Raw genomic sequence first — 27,760 nt, forward strand, 5'->3', positions numbered from 1 at the left:
CCACTTAGAAAATCAGACCACACCATTCAGCTATACAGTACCAACAATAAGAATAATGATAGTAGCCACATCATCACTTATAGTGTTCCAAGGGCTACACATTTATTGGTTCACGTAAGCTTCATAATCCCAGGGTGGAAACTATTACCTCCCCTGTTTTCCAGATAAAGTTTCCACATTTAGGTCTTAAGTTTAGTTGTGCTAAATAACTTGCTAACTGCCAACAAATACCTACAAAAGTTATTTTCCTTGAATAGACATGAAGTAATGAAAGAGCCTTAGGGGAACAAAAAAAAAAGCATTGTTTCTCTCTCTCTCTCTCTCTCTCTCTCTCTCTCTCTATCTATATATATATATATACATTTTCTTCAAATGAGGTTGTTAGAGCATAAACACTTAAGCTGTCTGATCCTACCTTTTTTTTTTTTTTGAGATGCAGTCTCCCTTTCTCACCCAGGCTGGAGTGCAGTGGCATGATTTCTGCTCACTGCAATCTCCACCTCCCAGGTTTAGGCAATCCTCCTGCCTCAGCCTCTCAAGTAGATGGGATAACATGTGCCTGCCATCACACCTGGCTAATTTTTGTATTTTTAATAGAGAAAGGGTTTCACCATGTTGGCCAAGCTGGTCTCGAACTCCTGGCCTCAAATGATCTGCCAGCCTCCGTCTCCCAAAGTGCTGGGATTACAGGTATGAGCCATCATGCCTAGACTGAACCTAACTTCTTAATAAACAGGCTGTTATTAATTCTTCTGGTCTGCAGGCATCACAAAATGTGAGAGAGAGACCATGATCCAAAAAAGTTAGGAACCTCTAGTTAGGTAGAAGGGGCTTTCTCTGGTTAGATTTCTGTAACTAATCAGTGTAAACCACTAAACTCTGTTGCTGGCATGGAGAAATGAGAAAATGGAAATCTCACAGAAAAAGAGATCAATAAAACCAAAGTTGTAAGTTTATTAACCTCTAAGAAATCATCTTTCATATCACAGAGGATAGTAACAAAACAGGGCCAGAAGAATCCCAGATTAAGGCTGGGCACAGTGGCTCATGCCTGTACTCCCAGCATTTGGGAGGCCAAGGCAGGAGGATTACCAGATGCAAGGAATATGAGACCAGCCTGGGTAACACAGTGAGACCCCATCTCTCAAAAAAAATTAAAAAATGAAAACAGCCAGGCATGGTGGCTCAAGCTGATAGTACCAGCTACTTAGGAGCCTGAGGCAGGAGGATTCCTTGAGCCCAGGAGTTCAATGCAACGGCGAACTATGATTGTGCCACTGCACTCTAGCCTGGGTTACAGAGCGAGACCCTGTCTCTAATAAAATAAAATAAAAATAAATGATGGGGATGTAAATGATCAACAAATACTTATTGAGAGAAGAAACTAATGAATGAAAATCCTTACATGAATCAACTGCACAAGAACAGGCTCCAGATTGCAAAACATCGACCTGGACTCAACGTAAAAACTCAGCTGTTGTTCAAAATCACGGCCAAAGGATACCTAGAATCAAGGAGAAAGATGCTGAAGGGGACAGTGGTCTTTTTAGAGGGAACCCAAGCGAACATGGTATGACTGAAATATTATTGCCACCTCATCTTTATGACGTGGGCAGTGGACTGGAACATAAGAAGTCAAAGGGCATAAAGCAGGAGCTCAGGGTGTAAACAGAATTTTCCAGGCTCCAAAGGAAACCACTGGAAAGGGAATGATGGGATTTTGTTTGTCAGCTGTGGCCTTTTCACAGAACATAAATGTGGCTATTGGAGGCCATTTGTCAGAAGGTTTGCTATCCTAACAGTTACACCTTTCTGCTTCCTCATGGGGACCCAACCTCGGCAGCTCACTGGTGGCTATAGAGGCCATAGATGGAAGTCTGTCCACCATTAAACACCCCCTCTTCTCCTATTTCTTCAGATTTATGAAGAGCTCATTAATAAGAAAAACTTTACTGCTATGTCAATTACTTTTGTCCAGATGAGATTTAATGTCGCCATTTCCATTACAGCTATAATGTTTCATATCTAATTCCCTTACATTCTTTTCCGTAACTCGGTAACTTTTAGACAATGTCATAAAAAGATAAATATCACATGATGAGTACATAAAGCAAGGGCCAAGGAAAGTGACCTGGGGAAATCCATAGGTCTGTTTCCTAAAGCAGGAATTGAAAGGCTAATCCTGAATTTTCATCAAAATTGATATTTCACCCACAGAGTCAAGTGGACTAATCACCCGTATTATTTAACAAGTCAGAATTTCAAGGTTATTTTCAAAGTGATCTTGTCAGTTTCATCTCGGTCAGCTTTGGTCCTGACTTTTCTATTAAAATAGGAGATACTGGCAGCAGTTGGCATTTTGGCTTACAGCACCCAGAATTAAGGCAAAGATTTTTTCAGGCTGGGACAGTATCATGGTAGGATGTTCCCAGAGGAATCCCTCCCACTCTGCTTGCCCTTCTGCAACGTCTCTGTGGGCCAACCCCATCAAGAGCCTCTTCCCCTCTAGACTGGCCCTGTGACTTGCTTTGACCGACAGATTGCAGTAGAATGGGGCAGGAGGTTACTCTATGATTTCTCTTTTTATTTTTTTTCTTTTTTCAAGACAGAATTTTGCTCTTGTTGCCCAGGCTGGAGTGCAGTGACATGGTCTTGGCACACTGCAACCTCTGCCTCCCCATGTTCGAGCTGTTCTTCTGCCTCAGCCTCCTGAGTAGCTGGGATTACAGGTGTGCACCACCATGCCTGGCTAATTTTGTATTTTTAGTAGAGACGGGGTTTTGCCATGATGGTCAGGCTGGTCCTGACCTCCTGATCTCAGGTGATCCCCGCGCCTTAGCCTCTCAAAGTGCTAGGATTACAGGCTTGAACCACCGCACCCAGCCTCACTGTGTGATTTCTAAGCCTTGGCCTTAAAATGTCTGGCTGCTTCTGTCTGTGCCTTCAAAGAAGCCAGCACCAAGTAAGCCCCAGCCCATGCCCAGCACCAAAGCCCTGAGGAAAAGAACAAGGCCACTGTGGATCCTCCAGCCCAACTGAGCCACACCACACTGCTTGCGGCAACCTGGTTACCAAACTGATCCGCAGAGTTTAAGAACAAATAAAAAACTCATGCTGCGCGCAGTGGCTCAGACATGTAATCCCAGCACTTTGGGAGGCTGAGGTTGGAGGACTGCTTGAAGCCAGGAGTTGGAAACAAGCCTGGGCAATATAGCGAGACCTCCGTCTCAATGTCCTCAAAAAAACCCAACCAAAAAAAGCCCTGTTAAAGCCACTAAGTTTTGGGATGAGCTGTTACTCAGCCATGGATAAGTAAAGCAGATGGGGAGTAGATATTTGGAGTTCTGCCTGCCTGGCATAGCTTCCATCCCCATCTGATGATGCATCAGCCGCTTCAGGGCACCCTTTCTCTCCACTCTCGGTCCTCCCGACTCAGGTAACCCAGGTGTGCTTGGGGCTTCAATCCAAGTTAATCCAAAGAGACTGGATCCCAGGACTTTGCTGGAGCCCCTCCTGCTGGGCTGCAGAGCTGCAGGGAATGAAAACCTGGAGCTGGGGTGGGGTGAACCCATCAGAGCCGGAAGTCAGCAAGGCAGACAGAGCCCAGGGCTAAAGATGGACAGGGAAAGGCAGGTCCTGATGACATCGAGGAGACCCCAAGCCCGGGTGCTCCTTCCGTAGAGTTCCATGCCCCTGGATTTTTTGTTACATGAGCCAAGAAATCCCTCCTCCCATCCCCCCCACCCCGCCCACCTTTTTCCTCTTGAGTCAGTTTGTCTTGGCTGTCTTTGCCCCCAGGGGAGTCCTGGCTAATTAGTAAGATGTTTTCTGATTTCATCTTATCTCACTAAGAATGAAAAGCACCAGAGAACATAATGTTGACTGCTTTTGCCAGAATAAGGATAAACAATTACATCACACTTCCAAGTGCACCGAAACTTCTACCCTAATACTTACCATTTTTATAAATCCATTAATCAAGTATGACAGCATTCTTTTCTCATCCTCAAGAGTGAGTGCACTAAAATCAATAATTGTACATAATTAACACTGAGGTAATAGATCAAAGTTTCTAAAGAAAAAAAATACACAATGGGTAAGTAATTTAACAGGTAAGAATATTTTGCATTTTATAGATTTAAAAAACTCCCAACAGGCTGTTTATTTTTCCTTTGATAAAAATACATAATCATGATTAACACAATTTAAATGTGTTTTTCATCTCCCTCAAAGATGCTGTTCTCAAGATATATTTATTAAAAAGAAAAGAAAAGGTAACTTTCCCTTCCTTGGAACTTGGGCAACAAGGTCGAACGTCAAATTTTGTATTGCAGGGAAATTAACTTAATATTTTATGACAAAAAATTTCCAGCGGGATGTGCTGGTTCACACCTGAAATCTCAGCACTTAGGAAGGCAGAGGTAGCAGGTTTGTTTGAGCCTAGGAGTTGGGGACCAGCCTGGGCAACACGATGAGACCCTGTTCTCCCCCAAAAGGAAACAAGTATTTCCAATGTACAGCAAAGTTGAACGAATTTTCCAGTAAACACTCATACACCCACCATCGAGATCCTGCCATCACCACTTTACTTGCTTTACCACATAATTATCCATTTCCCTCTCCATCCATCAACCCGTCTTATTTTTTTGATACATCATAAAGTAAATCTCAGGTCTCAGTTGCTTCTATTTAATAGGAAATTTAACACAAATATAAATTTAAAAAGTCAAATCATTATAGTTTTGATTATACTTGTGAAGGCCTATCAATAGTTTCCCAAATTTATTTTTAAAAAATGTTAAGGGCTCAGAGAAAACAGAATCAAGGTTTTTGCTTGTTCTTGGGGAAAATGTTTTAGTAAAGATTGGCCACTGTCCTCCAATAGGAAGGCCCACTTTGTTCTTTTTTTGTTTGTGTGGTTTTGTTTTTTGTTTTTCTTTTGTTTTGAGATGAAATTTCGCTCTTGTTGCCCAGGCTAGAGTTGAACGGCGTAATCTTGGCTCACTGCAACCTCCACCTCCCAGGTTCAAGCAATTCTCCTTCCTCAGTCTCCCAAGTAGCTGGGATTACAGGCATGTGCCACTATGCCCAGCTAATTTTTTTTTTTAAAGTAGAGATGGAGTTTCACCATGTTAGGCTGATCTCTAACTCCTGACCTCAGGTGATTCACCTGTCTTGTCCTCCTAAAGTGCTGGGATTACAGGCATGAGACAGTGCACCTGGCCCCACTTTGTTCGTAGAACAACATTCCCCAGCCTCCTTCCCAGCTAGGGAGGGCTATGGGACCATTCCGAACAATGAGATGTGAACACAAGTGATGTGTGAGCCTTCCCAGCTTTGTCCCTAAGAAAAAGCTGCCGTTCCCCAATGCCCACAGGCTGAAACATGAACATGGTCGAGATAGATCAGCTTCCAGGAAGAAGACAAGGACAATACCCCAAATAGATTGGCAGAACAATAAGACAGAAATAACCTGGGTCCCTGGATGATGTTTGAAAGAACAGCTGCCCAACCCCTACCTTCTGTTCTGTCTACTATGCATAATTTTAAGAAAGAAATCAACCTTCTATTTTACTTAGGCCAAAACCCAATATCTCATGAATCTAAGTGCCTTTCTGGATGCCTTTTGTGTCTTTATTTCTATTTATGTCCAACTAAAGTCTACCGGTTCCACTTCTATAAATGTCTGGACACTTTTGATTTTCATAACTACCCATGAATTTGAAAGCACAAAGAATCATAAAAGTAAAGATTCTAAAATGCAGAGAAAAGAAAGAAGAAATATAATTCATCTTGTTGATGGTTAAGTTCTAAAACAATTTTTCTCCATTCTTGTAACAATTTTCCAGTAAATCAAGCTGCCATGTTTAAAAATTCTTTGGGGACTAAAATTTTGGCCACAAATAAGCAGAAATTACCCTAAGCACAGTCAAATGAAAACATATTTAAAAAATAAAGAAAAACCAGAAAGCAAAGCAGTGATTATTCAGTCTTTGACTGAAAGGTAACGCCTATGGCTAGGTCTCAGCCTCAAGTATACTGAGGAAATAAAGTCAGTTTCATTTGAATTTCAAATAATTGGCTAATAAAGAGATAAAACTAAAGGCTATGTTACTGGATGAGTGAGCTCATTATTATACTATCTGCTGTTTTCAGAAATCTCCAAGAGACATGGAGTTTGAGTTCACTGAATGAAACCAGCTTTTTACCCATAACAGAAATTTCTTTTTTTTTTTTTTTTTTTTTTTTTTTTTGAGACGGAGTTTTGCTCTCGTTACCCAGGCTGGAGTGCAATGGCAAGATCTCGGCTCACCGCAACCTCCGCCTCCTGGGTTCAAGCAATTCTCCTGCCTCAGCCTCCTGAGTAGCTAGGATTACAGGCACGTGCCACCATGCCCAGCTAATTTTTTGTATTTTTAGTAGAGACGGGGTTTCACCATGTTGACCAGGATGGTCTCGATCTGTCGACCTCGTGATCCACTCGCCTCGGCCTCCCAAAGTGCTGGGATTACAGGCTTGAGCCACCGCGCCCGGTCCCAGAAATTTCTTTCTAACAACATCTGCCACATTGCTTTCTCAGGAAGGTTATCCTCAGCCTTCTTCCTCTCCTGGACTGGAATGTCCTCATTAGCAAGAATCTTAATATACCCAATAAAGTAGTATTATTCACAGTGCCAGCTTAAAACAGTCATTCCCTAATGTTCTATTAGGTGGCATTAAGACCCAATCCATGTTACATTTCAGCTCTAAGTATGACTTACTTCACAGAGTCATGCATGGTCTTGCAAACATGCAAAAGGGCATTCAAAATGACTGGGTCCTTGGTGGGCTCTTGCTGATGCCTAGGAGACATTTAAAGATAAAAGTCAAAGCTATTTCCTGGATTCAGTTCTCATCCACTATACACAGTTGAAAAGCAGTAAATTATCCAGCTGGCATTTCGCCCAGCCTGGTTTACCAGTAATCAGCCATGTTCTGGTTGTCTCAGAATTTTCTTAACTTTTGAGACAGAGTCTCGCTCTGTTGCCCCGGCTGAAGTGCACTGGTGTGACCTCAGCTCACTGCAGCCTCTGCCTCCTGGGTTCAGGTGATCTCCTGCCTCAGCCTCCTGAGTAGCTGGGACTAAAGGAGTCCAGCTAATTTTCATATTTTTTGTAGACACAGGGTTTCACCATGTTGGGCAGACTGGTCTTGAACTCCTGGCCTCCGGTGACCTGCCACCTAAGCCTCTCAAAGTGCTGGGATTACAGGAATGAGCCACTGCGCCTGGCCCAGAATTCTTTAAATAACAAGTTCGCTCTTCCATACACACGATAACTTCTCCTATCTGCAAAATCATGGGAAAACTGTTCCCTTTCCTAAACCAGGCAGGCTAAGGGCAAACCTAGTTTGTTTGTTTTACTAGGCTTCTCGTACCTTCTGAAGCTGCTCACAACCTGTCTGTCACTGTTTTCTTAATAGGTACGTTTTGCCAGGCAAAAGTATTCATTTGGTTTTTCAAATAATGTAAGAGGACAAACTCCTATAACAAATCTTTAGTTAAGTAAATTAGGTATTTTTATTCTGAGCATATTAATTAGGAATTAATATTAATCCTTAGGAAGAAATTAATCTTTTAGAAAGATGACAAGAAAAGCTTAAAACATTTGAGCAATATCAAACTCAATTTTCCACAATGAACTATATCTATGTATTTAATAAAGTAACTTTAGCTTTTTTTTAACTTAACCTTGTCCTAAAAAATAATATACTATACATCAAATTACATTAAATAGTTATACACTGCCTAATACATTTAAAATCAATATATAACTTTAAAAATAAAAACAGGCCAGGTGCAGTGGCTCATGCCTATAATCCCAGCACTTTTGGGAGGCCACAGGGGCAGATCACCTGAGGTCAGGAGTTTGAGACCAGCCTGGCCACCACAGTAAAACCCCGTCTCTACTGAAAATACAAAAAAAATGAGCAGGGTGTGGAGGTGGACACCTGTAATCCCAACTACTCAGGAGGCTGAGGCAGGAGAATTGCTTGAACCTGGGAGGCAGAGGTTGCAGTAAGCTGAGATCACACCACTGCATTCCAGCCTTGGTGACAGAGCAGAACTCTGCCCCAAAAATAAAAATAAAAATAAATAAAAATAAAACCCTAGCTAGGTGAGGTGGCTCATACCTATAATCCCAGCACTTTGCGAGGCTGAGGTGGGTGGATGGCTTGAGCCCAAGAGATCAAGACCAGCCTGGGCAACAAAGAGAGACTCAGTCTCTACAAAAAAATACAAAAATCAGCTGGGTTGTGGTGGCACATATCTGTAGTCCCAGCTACCTGGGAGGCTGAGGCGGGAGGATCATATGAGTGTGAGGAGGTTGAGGCTGCAGTGAACCGTAATTGTGCCACTGCACTCCAGCCTGGATGACAGAGTGGGACCCTGTCGCAAAACAAAAACAAAAAAACACATTTTTTCCATGTACCACCTTAAAATTTTTTCATGTAGCACTAGCAGTAGAGCAGTTCTGGGAAACACAAGCTTAATCCGAAAAATAAAAGGAATTTAATTTTTTGTTGTTGTTGTTGTTAAAGAGCTAAATTGGAAAACTGATCACAAATTAGCCGCATAACTAAACAATGAAGAAGCAAACCTTTCTAGCACCAGTGCCGGCCTAAGTGTGTATGCCCTGATTTTTATCCTTAAAAATGTTACTCTCAAGGGAACTTATCAAAAGACTGCTCCTTCTAAAAACCTTATCAAAGTAAAATGGAGCTGCTGGCCAGGCTCAGAACACTTGCTAGTCTGTCTTCTTAAACAGGAATTACAAACTTTTATCATGACTCCTGCTTTTAATGTGGCTTTCCTTCCAGTGTGGTTTTCTGTATGAAATATGTACACGTCATTATGCTTCAAGGTGCAAGAATTGATTTTATCAACAGGTTTCATTCACAAGGGCACTGAGAATCAAGGCTTCCGCGCACAGCGTTGCACTCACTTGATAAAGGCTTCCATGATACATTTGCAAACCTCCACCCGCACGCTTTCTTTTTGGAACATGTCCAGAAACGGCAGAAATTTTTCCTATAAATAAAACAAGCACTATATATGCAAATGGCACACGTTGTTGGAAGGAAGGAATGTGTGGGCTCTTTTTCTGTGGAGATCAGAAAGAAAGCAGAACAGAGGTTCACTCTCTGAGTTGGGTCAGAGGAGGACTACTCCGGTATCAGGGAGAAGACCTGACTGGGCTTTGAAAAGGCTGTTACGGGGCTGGGCACAGTGGCTCACACCTATAATCCCAGCACTTTCGGAGGCCAAGGAGGGTGGATCACTTGAGGCCAGGAGTTTGAGACCAGCCTGGCCAATATGGATGGTGAAACCCCGTCTCTACTAAAAATACAAAAATCAGCCAGGCGTGATGGTGCATGCCTGTAGTCCCAGCTACTTGGGAGGCTGAGGCAGGAGAATTGCTTGAACTTAGGAGGTGGAGGTTGCAGTGAACCAAGATTGCTCCGCTGCACTGCAGCCTGGGCAACAGAGCAAGATTCTGTTTCAAAAATAAATAAACAAAGAAATAAAATAAAAAGCTGTTACTATTGAAACAACAAATACACGTTCCAGGGATTGGTACTGGGTTCAGTACACACTTTGGTGAGCCATCCAGGCAACCTTTGACAACCATAAGCTTTTCTGGGCAGCAAAATGCAAGGCAGACTTCAGTCTTTTATGATTATATTGATGAGCAATGGAAGAAGAACCAGAGTAGAGATGTTCAGAGATGGCCTCCAAATTGGACTGCCTGGCTGACTCCCAACCTCGGTGACTGTGTGGCTGTAAGCAAGTTACTCTACCTCTTCCTGCATCAGTTTTCTTATCTGTAAAGTGGGAATATAATACTTGCTCCCTATTTGCAATTTTGTTTTCCATAGTTTCAGTTACCCCGGGGTTAATGGCCATCTGAAAATACTCAATAGAAAATTCTAGAAATAAGCAATTCATTCATTTGATTTTTATTGTATTTTATTTGTTTGAGACAGAGTCTCGCTCTGTTGCCCAGGCTCAAGTGCACTGGTGTGATCTCAGCTCACTGCAACCTCTATCTCTGCCAAGAGATTCTCCTGCTTCAGCCTCCCCCAGGTAGCTGGGACTATAGGCATGCACCACCACCCCTGGCTAATTTTTTTTATTTTTAGTAGAGATGGGGTTTGACCACATTGGCCAGGCTGGTCTGGAACTGGTGGTTTCAGGTGATCTACCTGCCTCTGATAGTGCTGGGATTATAGGCATGAGCCACCATGCCCAAGCCTCATTCATTTTAAATTGTATGTTGCTCAGAGTAATGTGATGAAATCTTCTGTTATACTGCTCTGTCTTGCCTAGGTTGTGGGTCATCCCACGTGTAGATGCTATCTGCTTGTTAGTCACTTAGTAGCTGTCTTGGTCATTAGATTGACTCAGGGTATCGCAGTGCTTTTTGTTCAAAGAACATTTATTTTACTTAATAATGGCCCTAAAGTGCAAGAGTAGAATAGGTATGTATTTATAGGATAAAACATAGTATGCATAGGACTCAGTACTATCTGCGGTTTCAAGCATCTCCTGGTGATCTTGGAACATATCCCCCTTGGATAAGAAGGCACTACTACAGTAGTAACTCCTACTTCCCTGTGATGGTATGAAACTGATGAGAGGCAATGCACGTAAAGTCCCAGCACAGTGCTTGGAGTGTAGTATATGTCCAGTAAATATTAGCTGCTATGATTAAAATAAAAAAATCTTACAATCTGTGAGCATACGTAAATGGAACCTGGGAGAGGGAAGCGAAGGAAGAGACAGAGAATGTTATTAGACAGAGAATAACCTGCATTCCTACTTGCCCAGGGCACTGAGCACACTCAAACACACATTGCAGGATATTTTAAATTTTTTAGGGAATCCTGGTAAATCTCAATTGTCAGACACTGAAACAACTACTAGCTTAATGCATTTCATAGTTTCAACATTAGGCTGTGTGATGATAAAGCAAGTGCCTTGGGAAAATCACTGTGGAAGAGCAAAGGAAGAAGAGGCTGCCCAAAGTGTGTGGAAGGTTGGAGAAGGTGGGTAATGCCCCACAGAGCACATATCCCATTAGTAAGTAAGGAATGAAACAGAAATAATATTTTTCTTTCAGCTTTAGTGTATTATGTTTTCAAATACTGCTTAAGTTGTTAGGACATAAATACTTAAGTTGATCAGACCAAACTACTTTATAAAAGGAACTGCTGAATATTTCTTTTGGCCTTGGGCATCATGAAAACATTACTGAGACAATGAGAACCTCTGAGCCAGGTACAAATTTCCAAAGATAAATAAGAAATGCTACTTACCACTGAGAAAAGAACTGAGAAGTCATGGAAGTAGGCAATAACTTTCTTAATTATTAACTGAAGCTGTAAAACAAATAAAAATCTTACTTTTAAAACCTCAATTTTTAAAAATTTATTTCTGGTTCACAATCTCTCCTGAAAACCTTAATTTTTTTGTTTTTAATTACAACTACAATAAGGTAAGTCTGAATTGTTCGACGACAAATGGTGAACTGGGCTTAGGGTAGATTCTGTCTCAGTCTAAGTTTGCCCAATGACTCTGAACATCCTACTTTGTAGTCCTGGGAAAGTAACTGAGTCTCATTCTCAGTTTCCTCACAGCTTCCTCATCTGTGAACTGGAGGTGAAAGCAGTAGGGACTCAATGGAATGATTTGAGGAAAGTGCTGAGTGTAGTGCCCACCCTATTGTTACTCCTTGAATAGTGGGCAAACTTTTTCTATAAACGTCCTACAGTCCACCACAATTACTCAACACTATTTTAGTGCAAAGGCAGCCATTGCCAACATTAAGTGAATGTGCATTAAAGGAATCCATGCCAATAAAACTTTATTCACAAGAACAAGTGGCAAGCTATATATAGCCTATGAGCTGTAGTTGGCCAATCCCTATTCTAGCTCATCTATCATGGCCCTGTGTGTCTTGATTACTTCATTGGAGAGGATCTGGACAGAGTTCGCTGGTAGAGTCAAAGGCCAAGGTATTACCCAGGGATGGCGGTACAGTCTATAAGGTCTGCCTCGAAAATGCCCAGATACTGACGGTTACCGCCCCGACCCTGAGATGCACACTCCAGACTAAAAAGTCCAGGAGAACCAAGGATGATGTTTCTAAATAAAATAGAACTCCCTATTCCCGGTTGCTATCAAGAAAATTTACTGACAATTTGTTTACACTAAAAAAAACCCTGCTGTTTCAATAATTTACAAAGAAAATCTCTCATGTTCTAAAAACAGAACATGAAGAACATTATGTGCCCATTTCATAATTAGGCAGCTTACTAGGTCAGTCAAGCAAAACACTAAGAAAGGACTTCAAAACTTCATCATGAACAATGCTCCAAGGCAATGCTGTCTGGTTAAACTAGTTTCTGAAGCACAGAAACTATTTTATGCTCCTAAGTTCAAGCAATTCTCCTGCCTCAGCCTCCTAAATTCTTACCTAAAGGAAGACAATTCTTGTCTTTACTGTGATAGCTGCAAAATGGTGATTTTCCCATTCTACCATTTCTTTCACATTTCTCAATCTGCTCATCTATTTATCTATTCATCATAAGGATGGACTCTTGGATTCCTATTTTACTCAATGGGCTATAATCCATTACTGTCCTAATTTCATTTGATACTCAAATTGGGAGCAGTGAGAGCCCCTTCAAGATGCTCTTTTTTTTTCTTTTGAGATGGAGTCTGGCTCTGTCGCCCAGGCTGGAGTGCAGTGGCGCAATCTCAGCTGACTGCAACCTCCACCTCCTGGGTTCGAGTGATTCTCCTGCCTCAACCTCCTGAGTAGCTGAGATTACAGGTGTGAGCCACCACGCCCGGCCTCAAGCTATTCTTATACCCTTTTCACATGTTCCCATTAGTGAGTTTTTTTTTTTTGAGACCGTGTCTCTCTCTCTCACCCATGTTGGAGTGCTCACTGCAACCTTGGCCCCCAAGGCTCAAGTGATCCTCCCACTGTACCATCCCAGGTAGATGGGACTATCAGTATATACCACCACACCAGCTAATTTTTATATTTTTTGTAGAGATGGAGTTTCACCATATTGCCCACACTGGTCTTGAACTACTGGCCTCAAGTGATCTGCCCTCCTTGGGTCTCCCAAAGTGCTGGGATTAAGGTATGAGTCACCATACCTGACCTCACTGAACTCTTCAGAAGCAAAATGTGACATGGTGTATACAACTTATTAACAAATAGTGAAAAAAATGTACACACATACATGTATATATGTGGACATGGGTGAACGATAAAACGTGGTAAAATACTGATAGTGAATTTTGGTAAAGAATAATGGGAAATCTTTGAGCTTTAAATTTTCCAATAATCTTAAATTTATTTCCACATAAGCAGCTGATTTATGGCCAAGCATGGTGGCTCACACCGGTAATCCCAGCACTTGGGAAGGCCAAGGTGAGCAGATTGCTTGGGCCCAGGAGTTTGAGACCAGCCTCGGCCACATGGGAAGACCCCATCTCTATAAAAATACCAAAAAAAAAATTAGCTGGGCATGGTGGCACATACCTGTAGTCCCAGTTACTCGGGAGGCTGAGATGGGTGGATCACTTAAGCACAGGAGGTTGAGGCTGTGCTAAGAGGTGATCACACCACTGCACTCCAGCCTGGGTGACTGAGCGAGACCCTGTCTCAAAAAAGGAAAAAAAAAGTTGATTTAACTAAAAATACAATTTATTTGCTGGTGACAACAATCATGACAATGCTTAATTAGCATTTATCACGTGCCAGGCCACTGTGTGAGGGCTTCACTTCATCCTCGTAGTAACTTTCAGGGTAGCACTATTACTATCCCATTTCACAGGTGAGAAAACTGGGCACAACAAGGTTCAGTAGCTGGTCAAAGGCCACACAGATAGTATATGGCAGAGCTAGGATTCAAATACAGGATTACCTGCCTTTACAGCCTAACCCATGCAACATGCCTATTTATTTATTTATTTTGAGACAGAGTCTTGCTCTGTCACCCAGGCTAGAGTGCAGTGGCGCAATCTCAGCTAGCCATAACCTCCATCTCCCGGGTTCCAGCAATTCTCCTGCCTCAGCCTCCTGAGAAGCTGGGACTACAGGCACGTGCTAGCACTCCTGGTTAATTTTTTGTATTTTTAGTAGAGACGGGGTTTCACCATGTTAGCCAGGATGGTCTCGATCTCCTGACATCATGAGCCTCCCCCGTGGCCTCCCAAAGTGCTGGGATTACAGGCGTGAGCCACTGCTCCTGGCCTGTGCCTATTTAATTCAACAGAACAAAATTCCTAAGAATGTTGAAATGAGAAATGCAAATGTTACCTGGGGGTAGGAATCTTCAAATGCACGATCTGGAGTCATGTGCTTGATGACATCTGCCAAAACGGTATTCACCTCTCGTTTCTAAGAGAGGAAAAGGAACCAAACCTGTATTAGACACTGAATGGCAATCGCTGATGTCCCTGGGGGAAAAGGACTAATAATATTCAGAATACATCACACATCTTCCAGGAAATCGTAACTATTCTGCTGAAAATAACAAAAGGGAGGAAATCCCACTCATATCACCTGGTCCAGTACCACAGCCCCACACCAAGTCAGGACTAAATGCTGTTCTCAAAGGTTCTGGGGCTTTACATGGCCCCTGCTTTCCCTGAGTGGTGGTCAAACCGACCACCCCTCTTTCTGCTGCCTGTCCTCAGGTGCCTGCAAAGGGAACAGCGAAGCACTGTGGGAAGAGCACAGGCTCCCCCTTACAAGCTGTCTGACCTACCTGCTCACTGTTCACTTTTGTCACCTATAGCAAGAGTCAGCTAACTGCAGCCCAATACAGCCCAGTGCCTGTTTTATTAAGGCCCACAAGCTAAGAATGGCTTTTAAGTCTCTATAATTAACTGCTGATTTACAGGAAATACTAAAGGCAGAAGAGCACATTAGACACCATCACAAGGATGCAATGGGAAAAAATCCAGTCTTTGCAACTCTACAGGACAAAAAACCCAATTTCTTCAACAAATAAATTATAGGGAAAGAAAGGGGCAGGAGAGGAGGAGACAGATTGAGAGAGAATTTACACATTAGAAGTATCCTAAAATGCCTATTGCAATTTAGAAGCCTTATTTTCAACCGGATTTCAACAAATAAACTTTAAAAAAATGAGACAATTGGGGAAATCAGAATATTGACTGGCATTTATGATATTAAATGATCAGCAACTCGGCTGGGCTTGGTGGCTCATGCCTGTAATCCCAGCATTTTGGGAGGCCAAGGTGGGCAGATTGCTTGAGGTTAGGAGTTCAAGACCAGCCTGGCCAACATGGGGAAATCCTATCTGTACCCAAAATAATTAAAATTAGCTGGGCGTGGTGACACGCGCTTTTAGTCCCAGCTAATCAGGAGGCTGAGGCAGGAGAATTGCTTGAACCCAGGAGGCAAAGGTGGCAGTGAGCTGAGGTCATGCCATAGGACTCCAGCCTGGGTGACACAGCAAGACTCTGTCTCAAGAAAGAAAAAAAAAATTAGTAATGAACAAATTTCCACCATAAGAGCAGAAAAAAAAAATTAGTGACTTTTTTCCTTAGAATAATGTATTTAGATTTGGTTTAAGGAAGGGACCCTCCAACCTGGGCAATATAGCGAGACCTCATCTTTACAAGTAAAACAAAATTTAGCCAGGTGTGCTGGCATGTGCCTGTGGTCCCAGCTACTTGGGAAGCTGGGGCAGGAGGATCACCCGAGCCCAGGAGGTCACAGTAAGTCACGATCGTACCACTGCACTCCAGTCTGGGCAACAGAGTGAGATCCTGCCTGTCAATCAATCAATGGAATCCTCATATTTTTACAGATGTGCTGAAATATTGACAGATGATATGATACTATGTCTGAGATATGCTTCAAAATATTCCAGGGGTTGGGAAACATAGTTATGATATAAATCAAACAAGATTTGTTTTAAGTTGATAATTCCTGATTGATGGGTACAAAGGAGCGAATATGTTTTAAATTTCCACAATAAAGTGTAAAATAAAAATAGGACAAAACCAAAAATCAATGGATCAACATTTACCTAATGCTCACAAATCAGACAAAACCAATTTTGGTGTTAGAGGCCAGGATGGTGTCTACCTTCACCTCCCCAAGGGCTGAGTTGTGACGGGAAGGGGCAGTTCTCGGGGGGCTCTGTGAGGTCAGTTATTTCTTATTTCTTACTCTGGATGGTGATTACATGGTCGTATCTTGTGAAAATTCATTTAGCAGCAAACATATGATACATGCACTTTTTAGCATGTGTGCTTGGCTCAGTCTGTTTGGGCTTCCACCAAAATACCATAAACCACGAATCTTATAAACAACAGAAATTTAATTCTCACAGTTCTGGAGGCTGGGAAATCCAAGATCAAGGTAGATTTGGTGTCTGGTGAGGAACCATAAATGGCATCTTTTCCTCATAAATGGCATCTTCTCCCCATGTCGTCATGGGGTAGAAGGGGTCAGTAAGCTCCGCTGGGCATCTTTTATTGTTATTTATTATTATTATTATTAGACAGTTTCGCTCTGTTGCCCAGGCTGGAGTGTAGCAGCGCGATCTTGGCTCACTGCAGCCTCTGCCTTCCACATTAAAACGATTCTCCTGCCTCTACCTCCTGGGTAGCTAGGACTATAGCCATGTATCACCACACCTGGCTAATTTTTTTTTTTTTCCCTGTATTTTTAGTAGAGATAGAGTTTCACCATGTTGGCCAGGCTGGTGGACTTCTTTTATTATAAGGGCATTAATCCCATTCATAAGGACTCTGCCCTCATGACCTAATCTCCTCCCAAAGGCTCCACCTTCTAATACCATCATCTTGAGGGCTAGGATTTCAACACATGAATTTTGGGAGGACACAGACATTCATACCACAGCAATGCTATACTTCAATTTTTAGGACTTGATTAAAATAAACAAATTACTCTAGCAATGGGTTTTGAACCTAATTCTATCTGCTTCTAAAGTCTCCACTCTTTGACACGCCCAGTATTCCTCTAACTGGTTCCAGTCTATGTCTAAGGAAAGAAACATTTGCTTAGGAAAAAACTTACACATCAGTCAAACTGTGTGGGAAACACTGCCTACTAGACTTCAATGTATAGTTGCAATGAATTTTAGCATATAAGCATCTAAGGCAGGTGTCCCCAAACTACGGCCCGCGGGCCACATGCGGCCCCCTGAGGCCATTTATCCGGCCCCCCACTGCACTTCAGGAAGGGGCACCTCTTTCATCGGTGGTCAGTGAGAGGAGCACAGTATGTGGCGGCCCTCCAACGGTCTGAGGGACAGTGAACTGGCCCCCTGTGTAAAAAGTTTGGGGACGCCTGATCTAAGGTATCTTACGGTTAAAAAAATATTACATAAGTTTAACTTTATGTAGTGCTACATTTTCCAGACTTAAATGTAAGCATGGAACAGTTATTTTTTGTTATAGTATACATATTAGTGCTCCATCACACTTTATTATAATGTAATTTTTATAAATTATAAGAGCAATTACCATTGTACAATGCCTCAATGCCTGAACTAGACTAATTCACCATTATAAACATGAAAAAATATAATTCTTTTTTTTTTTTTTTTTTTTTTTTTTTTTTTTGAGACGGAGTTTCGCTCTTGTTACCCAGGCTGGAGTGCAATGGCGCGATCTCGGCTCACCGCAACCTCCGCCTCCTGAGTTCGGGCAATTCTCCCGCCTCAGCCTCCTGAGTATCTGGGATTACAGGCACGCGCCACCATGCCCAGCTAATTTTTTGTATTTTTAGTAGAGACGGGGTTTCACTATGTTGACCGGGATGGTCTCGATCTCTCGACCTCGTGATCCACCCACCTCGGCCTCCCAAAGTGCTGGGATTACAGGCTTGAGCCACCGCGCCCGGCCAATTCTTTCAAAAACAATACCACAGTCCCACATACCGTGAAATGCTTGCAGGTGTATTCTACCCACACTTCCGCACAATTAATGTAGTCCTACAAAGAAAAAAGGAAAACATCTTAATGTTAAGTACAACATAGTTTGCCTTACAGCAAACAGGAGGCCTCAGCTGGCTCCATTCAATGGTCAGAAACTGGAATTTCCTTTTGCTAATTACTGGCTTAAAGGCGGATCTTTAATTTAGGAATTTCCTACTAACCATATTTTCAAACCTAAACCTTACCAACTGTTACATTTTGGTTGCCCACTATAAAGTTAAGTGACCTTTTATAGTTTCAAATATCTGTAACTGTATGCATTTTTTAAAGTTTTTTAAATTAATTAATTAATTAATTTAGAGACCAAGTCTTGCTCTGTCACCAGGCTAGAGTGCAGTGGCACAATCTTGGCTCACTGTAACCTCCACCTCCTGGGTTCAAGTGATCCTCCTGCCTGAGCCTCCTAAGTAGCTGGGACTACAGGTGCGTGCCACCACACCCAGCTAAGTTTTTGTATTTTTAGTAGAGATGGGGTCTCACCATGTTAGCCAGGATGGTCTTGATCTCCTGACCTCATGATCCACCTGGTTCAACCTCCCAAAGTGGTGGGATTACAGGCATGAGCCACCGCACCCAGCTGGAGCCACCATGCCCAACCAGAAATTATATTTTTAAAGTTATTTGTTCTCCATTACAGATAGACAAATAATGTAAGAAATAGATTTCTTCAGAGAAAAAAAGTATAAATAATGAAAAGATTATTTTTCAGTTCAAATAGAGACAGGGATCTTGGTATGTTGTCTAGGCTGGTCTCCAACTCCCAGCCTCAAGCGATCCTCCTGCCACAGCCTCCCAAAGTACTGGGATTACAGGTGTGAGCCACCATGTTCGGCCTGAAAGGGTAATTTTTAAAAAGAGTAGATGGCACAAGTTGGACAAAAAGCAGTTAATTTAAAGTTTAAATGGCAGGCCGGGCACAGTGGCTTATGTCACTGTGTAATCTCAAAGTGTAATTCCAGCATTTTGAGAGGCCGAGGTGGGTAGATATTTGAGACAGGCTGGCCAACATGGTGAAACCCCATTTCTACTAAAAATACAAAAATTAGCCAGGCATGGTGACACAAACCTGTAATCCCAGCTACTCAGGAGGCTGAGGCAGGAGAATCGCTTGAACCTGGGAGGCGGACGTTGCAGTGAGCCAAGATGGCACCACTGCACTCTGGCCTAGGCAACAGAGCGAGACTCCATCTCAAAAAAAAAAAAAAAAAAAAAAAAGAAGGAAAAGCCCACCTACCTGTGGATTCTTCAGCTTAGTGATAACTTTCCAAGCTTCGTTGAGAATCTGAAGTCGGTCACTCTCGGGAGGATCAGCCAAGGCCAAGTTTAACCCCAGTGATCGAAAAAGGAGATGCTAAGAAAAATGTCAAACTATCATGTTACGGAAATTTTAAATCAAAGTAACCTGAAGCTCAAAGAAAAGAAAAGGTTGTAATGTTTAATCCTTCTTGGGGCTTATCTTCCAACAACCTCCTTCTGAAATTCTACCACGTCTCTCCCAGCTACACAGAGAAGCTCACAACAGAGTTAGCTGCATCTATTGGTCTAAGCTGGGGACATAATACTCCACTGGACAATGTTTTTCATTAATAATGAATGAAGACATATTATTTTGTTTTGGGACAGGGTCTCACTCTGTCACCAGGCTTCTTGACATAATCACAGCTCACTGCAGCCTCGACCTCCTTGGCTCCAAGCGATTCTCCCACCTTAGCCTCTCAAGTAGCTGGGACTACAGGTATGCACCACCACACCCAGCTAATTTTTGATTTTTTGTAGAGATGAAGTCTTGCTTTGTTGCCTTGGCTGGTCTCCAACTCCTGGCCTCCCAAGTGCTGGGATTATAAACATGAATGGCCGTGCCCAGCCTGATACTGTCTTACACATGTTAGACCAAAGTCTTTCTTAAATCCTTCAGAGTGAGTTAATTTGCTAGCTTTAGGGCTCATGGGGGCCTGAAGCATAGCAATCCCATGGTGTCTGACAATCCCAATCTCTAACTCATCTTCCACTGCATTCCTCAGAAACAGAGCCTTTGCCTATGTTCCTGCAGGCCTACATTGTTTCCAATACTGGGCTGTCTTCAAGAGCTACTGGATACACACCACTTACTTGTGTCCTTCTAAGCACAAAGTCAAGAGCCTACCTTGGGGAAACCAGATTCATCACACTCTTTAATCATGCCAATGAAATCCATAGACCTTGTGGCGATGAACTCAGCCCGGAAAGCCGACATCACGGAATTCAACAGCAAAGCACTGCAAGACACAGATCCCCAAGTCAGCCTAGCTTCTCCTCAATGAAAGTTGCCTTAATTTTTGGATATATATTGCCAGGAAGATGAGTAATAGCTCTTCAGTGGTAGGGTTGGGGGAGAAAAAAAAAAAAGACTAGAGTAAAAAGGTAAACTGTGGAGACTGACACAGTGTGCTGTACATATGTGCAACTCAGTAAGTGCTGAATTCACTGGATGTTTAGATGGGTAGATGATAGATGGCAGGGTGGACAGACATATAGATCAGCAAGTGAACCAGTTCATTTAAGAAGAAGAGTCAGCAGGTAGGGAGGTATAACATGGGGAGAAATGCCAGATATAGGTGACGGAGGGATGGAGGCAGCAAACCACCTTGCTATGTAAGTACCTATGCAACAACCCTGCATGATCTGCACAAGTACCTGAGAACCTAAAGTACCATTAAAAAAAGGAAAAGAAGAGCAAGCCTTCAATAAGCTGGTACACTAATAAGACTAAACATTAAGTAACAATACTGAACCATGTTGTAAACACATATCCACATCGTTTACGCAGGAGTTTTTTTTTGGAGACAGAGTCTCACTTTGTTGCCCAGAGTAGAGGACAGTGTCATGATCTTAGCTCACTGCAGCCTCCACCTCCCAGGTTCAAGTGATTCTCCTGCCTCAGTCTCCTGAGTAGCTGAGATTGCAGGCACATGCTAACATGCCTGGCTAATTTTTGTATTTTTAGTAGAGATGGGGTTTCACCATGTTGGCTAGGCTAGTCTCAAACTCCTGACCTCAGGTGATCCACCTACCTCAGTCTCCCACTCCCAAAGTGCTGGGATTACAGGCATGAGCCATCACATCTGGCCAGTTTATACAACAGATTTCTTAGGAAAGAGACCTTAAGTTATAGGCACCAGGCACTGGGGACACAGTGGTGAACAAAGACTGAAAGGCTGTTTACACCTATCTACCACTGAAAGGAAAGCAGAGAGACAACCTCATATTCATGAGAGTTAGGGAGATCAACTTCATTCTAGCCCAACCACCTACCTGAGCCCCATGGGGAAATAACCATTATTGTTATTATTTTTCTTTTTTTTTTTTTTTTTTGAGACGGAGTCTCACTCTATCGCCCATGCTGGAGTGCAGTGTCACGATCTCGGCTCACTGCAATCTCTGACTCCCAGGTTCAAAGGATTCTCCTGTCTCAGTCTCCTGAGTACAGGTGTATTCCACCACACTCAGCTAATTTTTGTATTTTTAGTAGAGATGGGCTTTTGCCATGTTGGCTAGGCTGGTCTCGAACTCCTGAACTCGGGTGATCTACATGCCTCAGCCTCCCAAAGTGCTGGGATTATAGGCATAAGCCACCACGCTCGGTTAGAAAGAACTATTATTATACCTGTTTTACAGATGAGGAGACAGAGGCACAGAGAGGTCAAGTAAGTGGCCCAAGATTACAAGGCTAAGACAGAACAGAGCCAAGGTCTGAGACCAGGCAACTGGACTCTAGCATTCTAAACCTCCATGCGATCCTGCTTCTCTCTCTTCAGCTCACACCCAGGAAAGCAGGCCAAGCTCAAAAACAGCAGCCAATGCCATTTTCAAACTCATGCTTTTGAATCTGAAAATACTTACTTGTTTCCTAGTTTCTTACACCTTTCCATCATCTCGGTCAGCAGAGCCTATTATGTTAAAAATAACAATAATTAAAAATCAGGTTGGAGGAGCTAAAGTAACATTTCTAAGAGATTTCCAAAGTCACAATCTAAAATGAACGTAGCTGCATGTCCATTAAGATAATTCTCAGTGTCTGACAGGAATGGGGAGGCTGGGGGAGGAACAAATTCACTTTCATGGCATTTAGTGTAATAAATAGAAGCTGGGGGCCAGGCATGGTGGCTCGAACCTGTAATTTCAGCATTTTGGAAGGCTGAGGTGGGTAGATCACTTGAGGTCAAAAGTTCGAAACTAGTCTGGCCAATATGGTGAAACCCCGTTTCTACTAAAAACACAAAAATTAGCCAGGTGTGGTGGTGGGTGCCTGTGATCTCAGCTACTCAGAGGGCTGAGGCAGGAGAATCGCTTGAACCCAGGAGGTAGAGGCTGCTAGGAGCCGATATCGTGCCACTGCACTCCAGCCTGGGCGACAGAAGGAGACCCTGTCTCAGTCAGTCAATCAATCAATCAACAGAAGCTGGGGCCCTGGCATAAGACACACTTGGATTCAAATCCAGTCTCACCAACTACCAACGGTGAGACGTAAGGAGAACTGTCGACTCTGCTGGACCTGAGTCTCCCTGTCCTTATTGGAAGGCTACAACAAGTGGTACCATAGCATCTGCCAGGTCACTAAGGATGATGGGAGATAACTCCTGCCTGCCACGGCCCGAGTGAGAATGACAATTACTTTGCTCCCCACCTCTTCTCTAATCCCACATTCTTCCCCATTTCAGGATGCTGTTAGTAATATGAGCAACAGATACTGGGCCAGAGCTTAAAGCCCACCGGTCACAGTGAGAACCACTTTGCCCTCACGATCTTACCTCTCCCAACCAACCGTGAAGCAGGGGCCCTATTCTCCCACTTCACAGATGAAAAACGAAGCCACGAATAGCAACATCTTTCACCCAAGGTCGCAGAGTTAGTGATGCAGCCAGACATGAACCTGGGCAGGCTGGGATCAAAGGCCATGTTCTTTGACACATTTCTTCTCCAACAAGTTTGAAGCCTATTTTTTTCCACCCAGAGGAAGTAGATTTTTTTTTTCCTCAATTTATTGGAATACTGTTAATGGCTTTGGAGCTATCTTAAGACAATTACGTATCTTTAAAAGAGCTCTTGTTTTGAAGAAAATCAATGAAAGAAGGATCATTTAGGGCAGCGGTTCGCAGAAGGTCAAACCTAGGACCAGAGGTAATTACAGGACACTGAGCACTGCCCAGGTTTTGGGCTAAGTCCTTTACTTCCCTTTACTCCCTTACTCTTCACCATGTCCTTGTGAGACCCATGGAACATTATCCCCATTTTACAGATGAAAAAGCCAAAGCTCAGAGAGGTTAAACCAATTCCTAATAAGTGGTAGAAATGGAACTTGTGCAGGCCGGGGGTAGTGGCTCATGCCTGCAATCCCAGGACTTTGGGAGGCTGGGGTGGGGGGATCTCTTGAGCCCAGGAATTCAACACCAGCCTGGCCAATATAGTGCAATCCCATCTCTACATAAATTTTTAAAAATTATTTTTATTTTTAGACATAGAGTCTTGCTCTGTAGTCCAGGCTGGAGTGCAGTGACAATCTCAGCTCACTGCAATCTCCACCTCCCAGGTTCAAGCAATTAACCTGCCTCAGCCTCCTGAGTAGCTGGAACTACAGGCATGTGCCATCACGCCTGGCTAATTTTTTTTTTTGTATTTTTAATAGAGACGGGGTTTCACCATGTTGGCCAGGTTGGTCGTGAACTCTTGACCTCAGATAACCTGCCCTCCTCGGCCTCCCAAAGTGCTGAGATTACAGGTGTGAGCCACAGTGCCAGGTCTTTTTTTTTTTTTTTTGAGACAAAGTCTTGCTCTGTTGCCCAGGCTGGAGCGCAGTGGCACAAACATGGCTCACTGCAACCTCCACCTCCTGGGTTCAAGTAATTTTCCTGCCTTAGCCCCCCAAGTAGTGGGGCTATTACAGGCATGCCACCACACCCGGATAATCTTTGCATTTTTAATAGCGATGCGGTTTCACCATGTTGGCCACGCTGGTCTTAAACTCCTGACCTCAGATGTTTTGCCCACCTCAGCCTCCCAAAGTGCTGGGATTAGAGGCATGAGCCACCATGCCCAGCCATAAAGCTTTTTAAAAAAAATAGCTGGGTGTGGTGGTATGTGTCTGTGATCCCAGCTACTCAAGAGGCTGAGGTAGGAGGATCACTTGAGCCCAGGAGGTCAAGGCTGCAGTGAGCTATGATTATGCCACTGCAGTTCAGCCTGAGTACCAGTGGTAGGTATGGTGGCTCACGCCTGTAATCCCAGCATTTTGGGAGGCTGATAGGGACAAATGGCTCGAGTTCCAGACCAGCCTGGGCAACATAGCGAAACCCCATCTCTAAAAAAATTTTTAAAGCTTCTAGTCTGTGGTATTTTGTTGTGGAAGCCCAAGCAGACTAATACAGGTCCAAACCAATCATAGTGGGTCTCATTCCCCTTGCCCAGGCGTCCCCAAACTTTTTACACAGGGGGACAGTTCACTGTCCCTCAGACCGTTGGAGGGCTGCCACATACTGTGCTCCTCTCACTGACCACCAATGAAAGAGGTGCCCCTTTCTGAAGTGTGGCGGGGGGCTGGATAAATGTCCTCAGGGGGCCACATTCAGCCCATGGGCCATAGTTTTGGGGACGCCTGCCCTTGCCTATGACCCATTTCTAGCTGCTGAGACAGGATGGGAAGTCTCTGGGGGATCTGGAGAAAGGTTTCCTGTTCTTAACAAGGACCCAAGAATCAAAGATTCCCCGGATGCTGTCACCTCTGGATGTTGATGCCTGGAATGGCTGTACCCAGCCTGCTAATAATCAGGGACAGCAGAGCATAAAGATGGACAGAAGCTGCCCACCCTAGAGCCTGCACTTGTTGTGTAGGAGGACACGTGGAATTAAACGTGGAGGCCAGACTAGTTAGGTGTTTGTTCCTTGCAGCCAAAAGCATCCTAGTTGGAGACACAATTGACTACATCATAAATGGCTTCCCTAACCCACTTTTGGGTATTTACATTTAAAAAGTCATTCTTAAAAGACCAATAGCAAAGTGGCCTTCAGAAAAGGCTAAGAAAGGAAAAGAGAAATTCTGTGTAATCATCACACTGATACTCCCGGACACACAGAAATAATCATTCAACGCCTACCTAATGAGCAACTTTCGTATACAGTTGACACTTGAATAACATGGTTTTGAGCTGCATGGGTCCACTTACACGGATTTTTTTCAACCATATGCAGATTGAAACTACAGTATTTGTGAGATACCAAACTCAAGTATACATGGATTCCACAGGGCCGACTGCAGAAACTTGAGTATGCATGGATATTGATATATGTGGAGGCTAGGCACAGTGGCTCACACTTGTAATCCCAGCAGTCTGGGAGACCAAGGTAGGTGGATCACCTGAGGTCAGGATTTCGAGACCAGCATGGCCAACATGATGAGACCCCATCTCTACTATACAAAAATTTGGCAGACATGGTGGTTTGCCTGTAGTCTCAGCTATTCGGGAGGCTGAAGCAGGAGAACTGCTTGAACCCAGGAGGCAGAGACTACAGTTAGCGGAGATCAGGCCACTGCACTTAAGCCTGGGTGACAGAGCAAGGCTCTGTCTCAAAAAAAAAAGAAAAAAGATTATATGCATGGAGATCCCAGAATCAATCCCCCGAGTATACCAAGGGATGACTATACCGGCCCCTGTTCCAGACACTGAGGATAAGATCGGGAGGAAAACAGACAGAAACACATGCCTTCGTGAGGTTTACCCTATCTCATATATGTGCACGTGCACACACACGCACACAAACACATACACGTGAACGAGATCTCCTGTCCTCCCAATTCTGGAAAGATTAACTAGGGTAAATCCCAACATATGGACAGAAGATTCTTACCAAGACAAGATAAATACTTAAAAAGTTCCCTCTATCACAAAAGATGAATGCACTAAAAATGCATCCAAGAATATAACTTTAAAAAACCAAAGGCTCTGTGGTCATAAAGGAATTTAGGAATACATGTAAGTGTCCAGAGAGCCAATGTTATGGATCCCTACGCAGGGCTGCTGGAGGTTACTGATTTTTCTCCCCTCTGAGAAGTAACAGAATTGATTATCTTTGGCAAGAACATGATGAACAATAGCTCAAAGCAGACTGAGATCGAAACAAGCCTTTTGGCTGGACTCAACCACTGAAATACTAGCAGCTCAGCATATTTCTTTCACTTTCACACACACCAGAACTTGAAGATTCACAGGCAGGCATTTGCTTGGTGTGCTGACTTTTGTTATTGTTGTTGTTGGCCCTGTATGCCGCTTATTTATGTAACATTTCATTGCTTTTCTAAACATTGTAAAAATAGGAAATGCTTTATAGACAAACGTTCCAACAACACTGACATTTATCAAGAAAGATGAGAAAAGCCCCCTCCCAATCTCCATGTCCTAGAAATCGCCAGTGTCAACACTTTGGTGTTTATCTAGAACTTTGATGTTCTTATCTAGAACCCCGCCTACGCCTTATGGACATATGTTATTACAGAAGTCTAGTTTTGTTTTTACACAATGGAATTTCTACACAATGGGATACTTTTATCAATATTGGGGTGGAGAATATTTAAATAGAGAATCTAGATGGCCCTCTCTTCTCCATGTTATTACACAAATCTACCTCACTCTTTATAATGGCTGAGGAAGCCATGCCATGGATATAACATCATTTTTCAAACTGCCCCTGACAGATGCTTTTGTTTTCTGTTTAATTTTTAATAATTTATTTTTATTTATATATTTATTCTTTTTTTGAGACAGAGTCTTGCTCTGTTGCCCAGGCTGGAGTGCCATGGTACAACCTTGGCTCACTGCAACCTCCACCTTCCAGGTTCAAATAATCCTCCTGCCTTAGCCTCCTAAGTAGCTGCAATTACAGGCACATGCCACCACACTTGGCTAATTTTTGTATTTTTAGTAGCCAGGGATTCCCCATGTTGGCCAGGCTGGTTTCCAACTCCTGACCTCAAGTGATGTGCCCGCCTTGACCTCCCAAAGTGCTGGGATTACAGACATGTGCCACCACACCTGGCCTAATTTTTATTTTTTGTGAGTACATAGTAAATGTATATATTTATGGGAAAATGAGATGTTTTGATACAGGCATGCAATACAAAATGACATCATGGAGAATGGAGTATTCATCCCAATGGAAGGATTTTTAAGACTTTTTATTTTGAATTAGTTATGGACTCATCAGTAATTAAAAAAAAAAAAAGTAGACAGAAGTCCTGGGTACCCACCACCCAGCTTCTCCCACTTACATAACTATAATACATTATTAAAGCTAGGAAATTGACACTGGTATAATACAACTAACTAGACAATTTCACCAGGTTTTACATGCATCCTTTTTGGGGAGAAGAAGAATATGTCTTTGTGTCTAATTCAGTGACATTTAGCCATATTTAACTGTTGGATTTTTTTAAGGTGATCTCCAGATTAGGTTATTTATATTATTTACCCACTTTGAACATACAGGAAGAGAGAGAGTAAGTCAGGTCAAGGCTGCATGTGTGATTTAAACTTTCTATGGTGCCTTGTTATGGCAGCCTGAATGGACTAAGACATACCTTGATTTTTTTTTTTTTTACCTCAGATTTCAATTTTGATTTGAAATTCTGTAGATCAGGTATTCACAACTAAAGGTATTTCTCCTTTCCCTC

The 27,760-nt window shown here is 42.9% G+C and overlaps 1 protein-coding gene across 2 annotated transcripts in view; it reads right to left on the bottom strand.

Annotated features, from left to right (window-relative positions):
• Nucleotides 1–27,760, bottom strand: part of VPS35L (VPS35 endosomal protein sorting factor like) — a 149,683-nt gene that overhangs the window by 54,783 nt on the left and 67,140 nt on the right. For both annotated transcript variants that reach the window (XM_039478174.2, XM_039478173.2), the window contains exons 15-24: nucleotides 21,943–21,989; nucleotides 20,207–20,318; nucleotides 19,298–19,414; nucleotides 18,007–18,060; nucleotides 14,382–14,462; nucleotides 11,359–11,421; nucleotides 8,985–9,070; nucleotides 6,762–6,842; nucleotides 3,958–4,021; nucleotides 1,406–1,504 (exon numbers count right to left, since the gene is read on the bottom strand). In XM_039478174.2, the coding sequence (XP_039334108.1) occupies nucleotides 1,406–1,504; nucleotides 3,958–4,021; nucleotides 6,762–6,842; nucleotides 8,985–9,070; nucleotides 11,359–11,421; nucleotides 14,382–14,462; nucleotides 18,007–18,060; nucleotides 19,298–19,414; nucleotides 20,207–20,318; nucleotides 21,943–21,989 (804 nt within the window). The remainder of the gene's footprint in view (nucleotides 1–1,405; nucleotides 1,505–3,957; nucleotides 4,022–6,761; nucleotides 6,843–8,984; nucleotides 9,071–11,358; nucleotides 11,422–14,381; nucleotides 14,463–18,006; nucleotides 18,061–19,297; nucleotides 19,415–20,206; nucleotides 20,319–21,942; nucleotides 21,990–27,760) is intronic.

This window comes from Saimiri boliviensis, chromosome 12 (genome assembly GCF_048565385.1).
Source record: "Saimiri boliviensis isolate mSaiBol1 chromosome 12, mSaiBol1.pri, whole genome shotgun sequence".
NCBI classification, from domain to species: Eukaryota; Metazoa; Chordata; class Mammalia; order Primates; family Cebidae; genus Saimiri; species Saimiri boliviensis.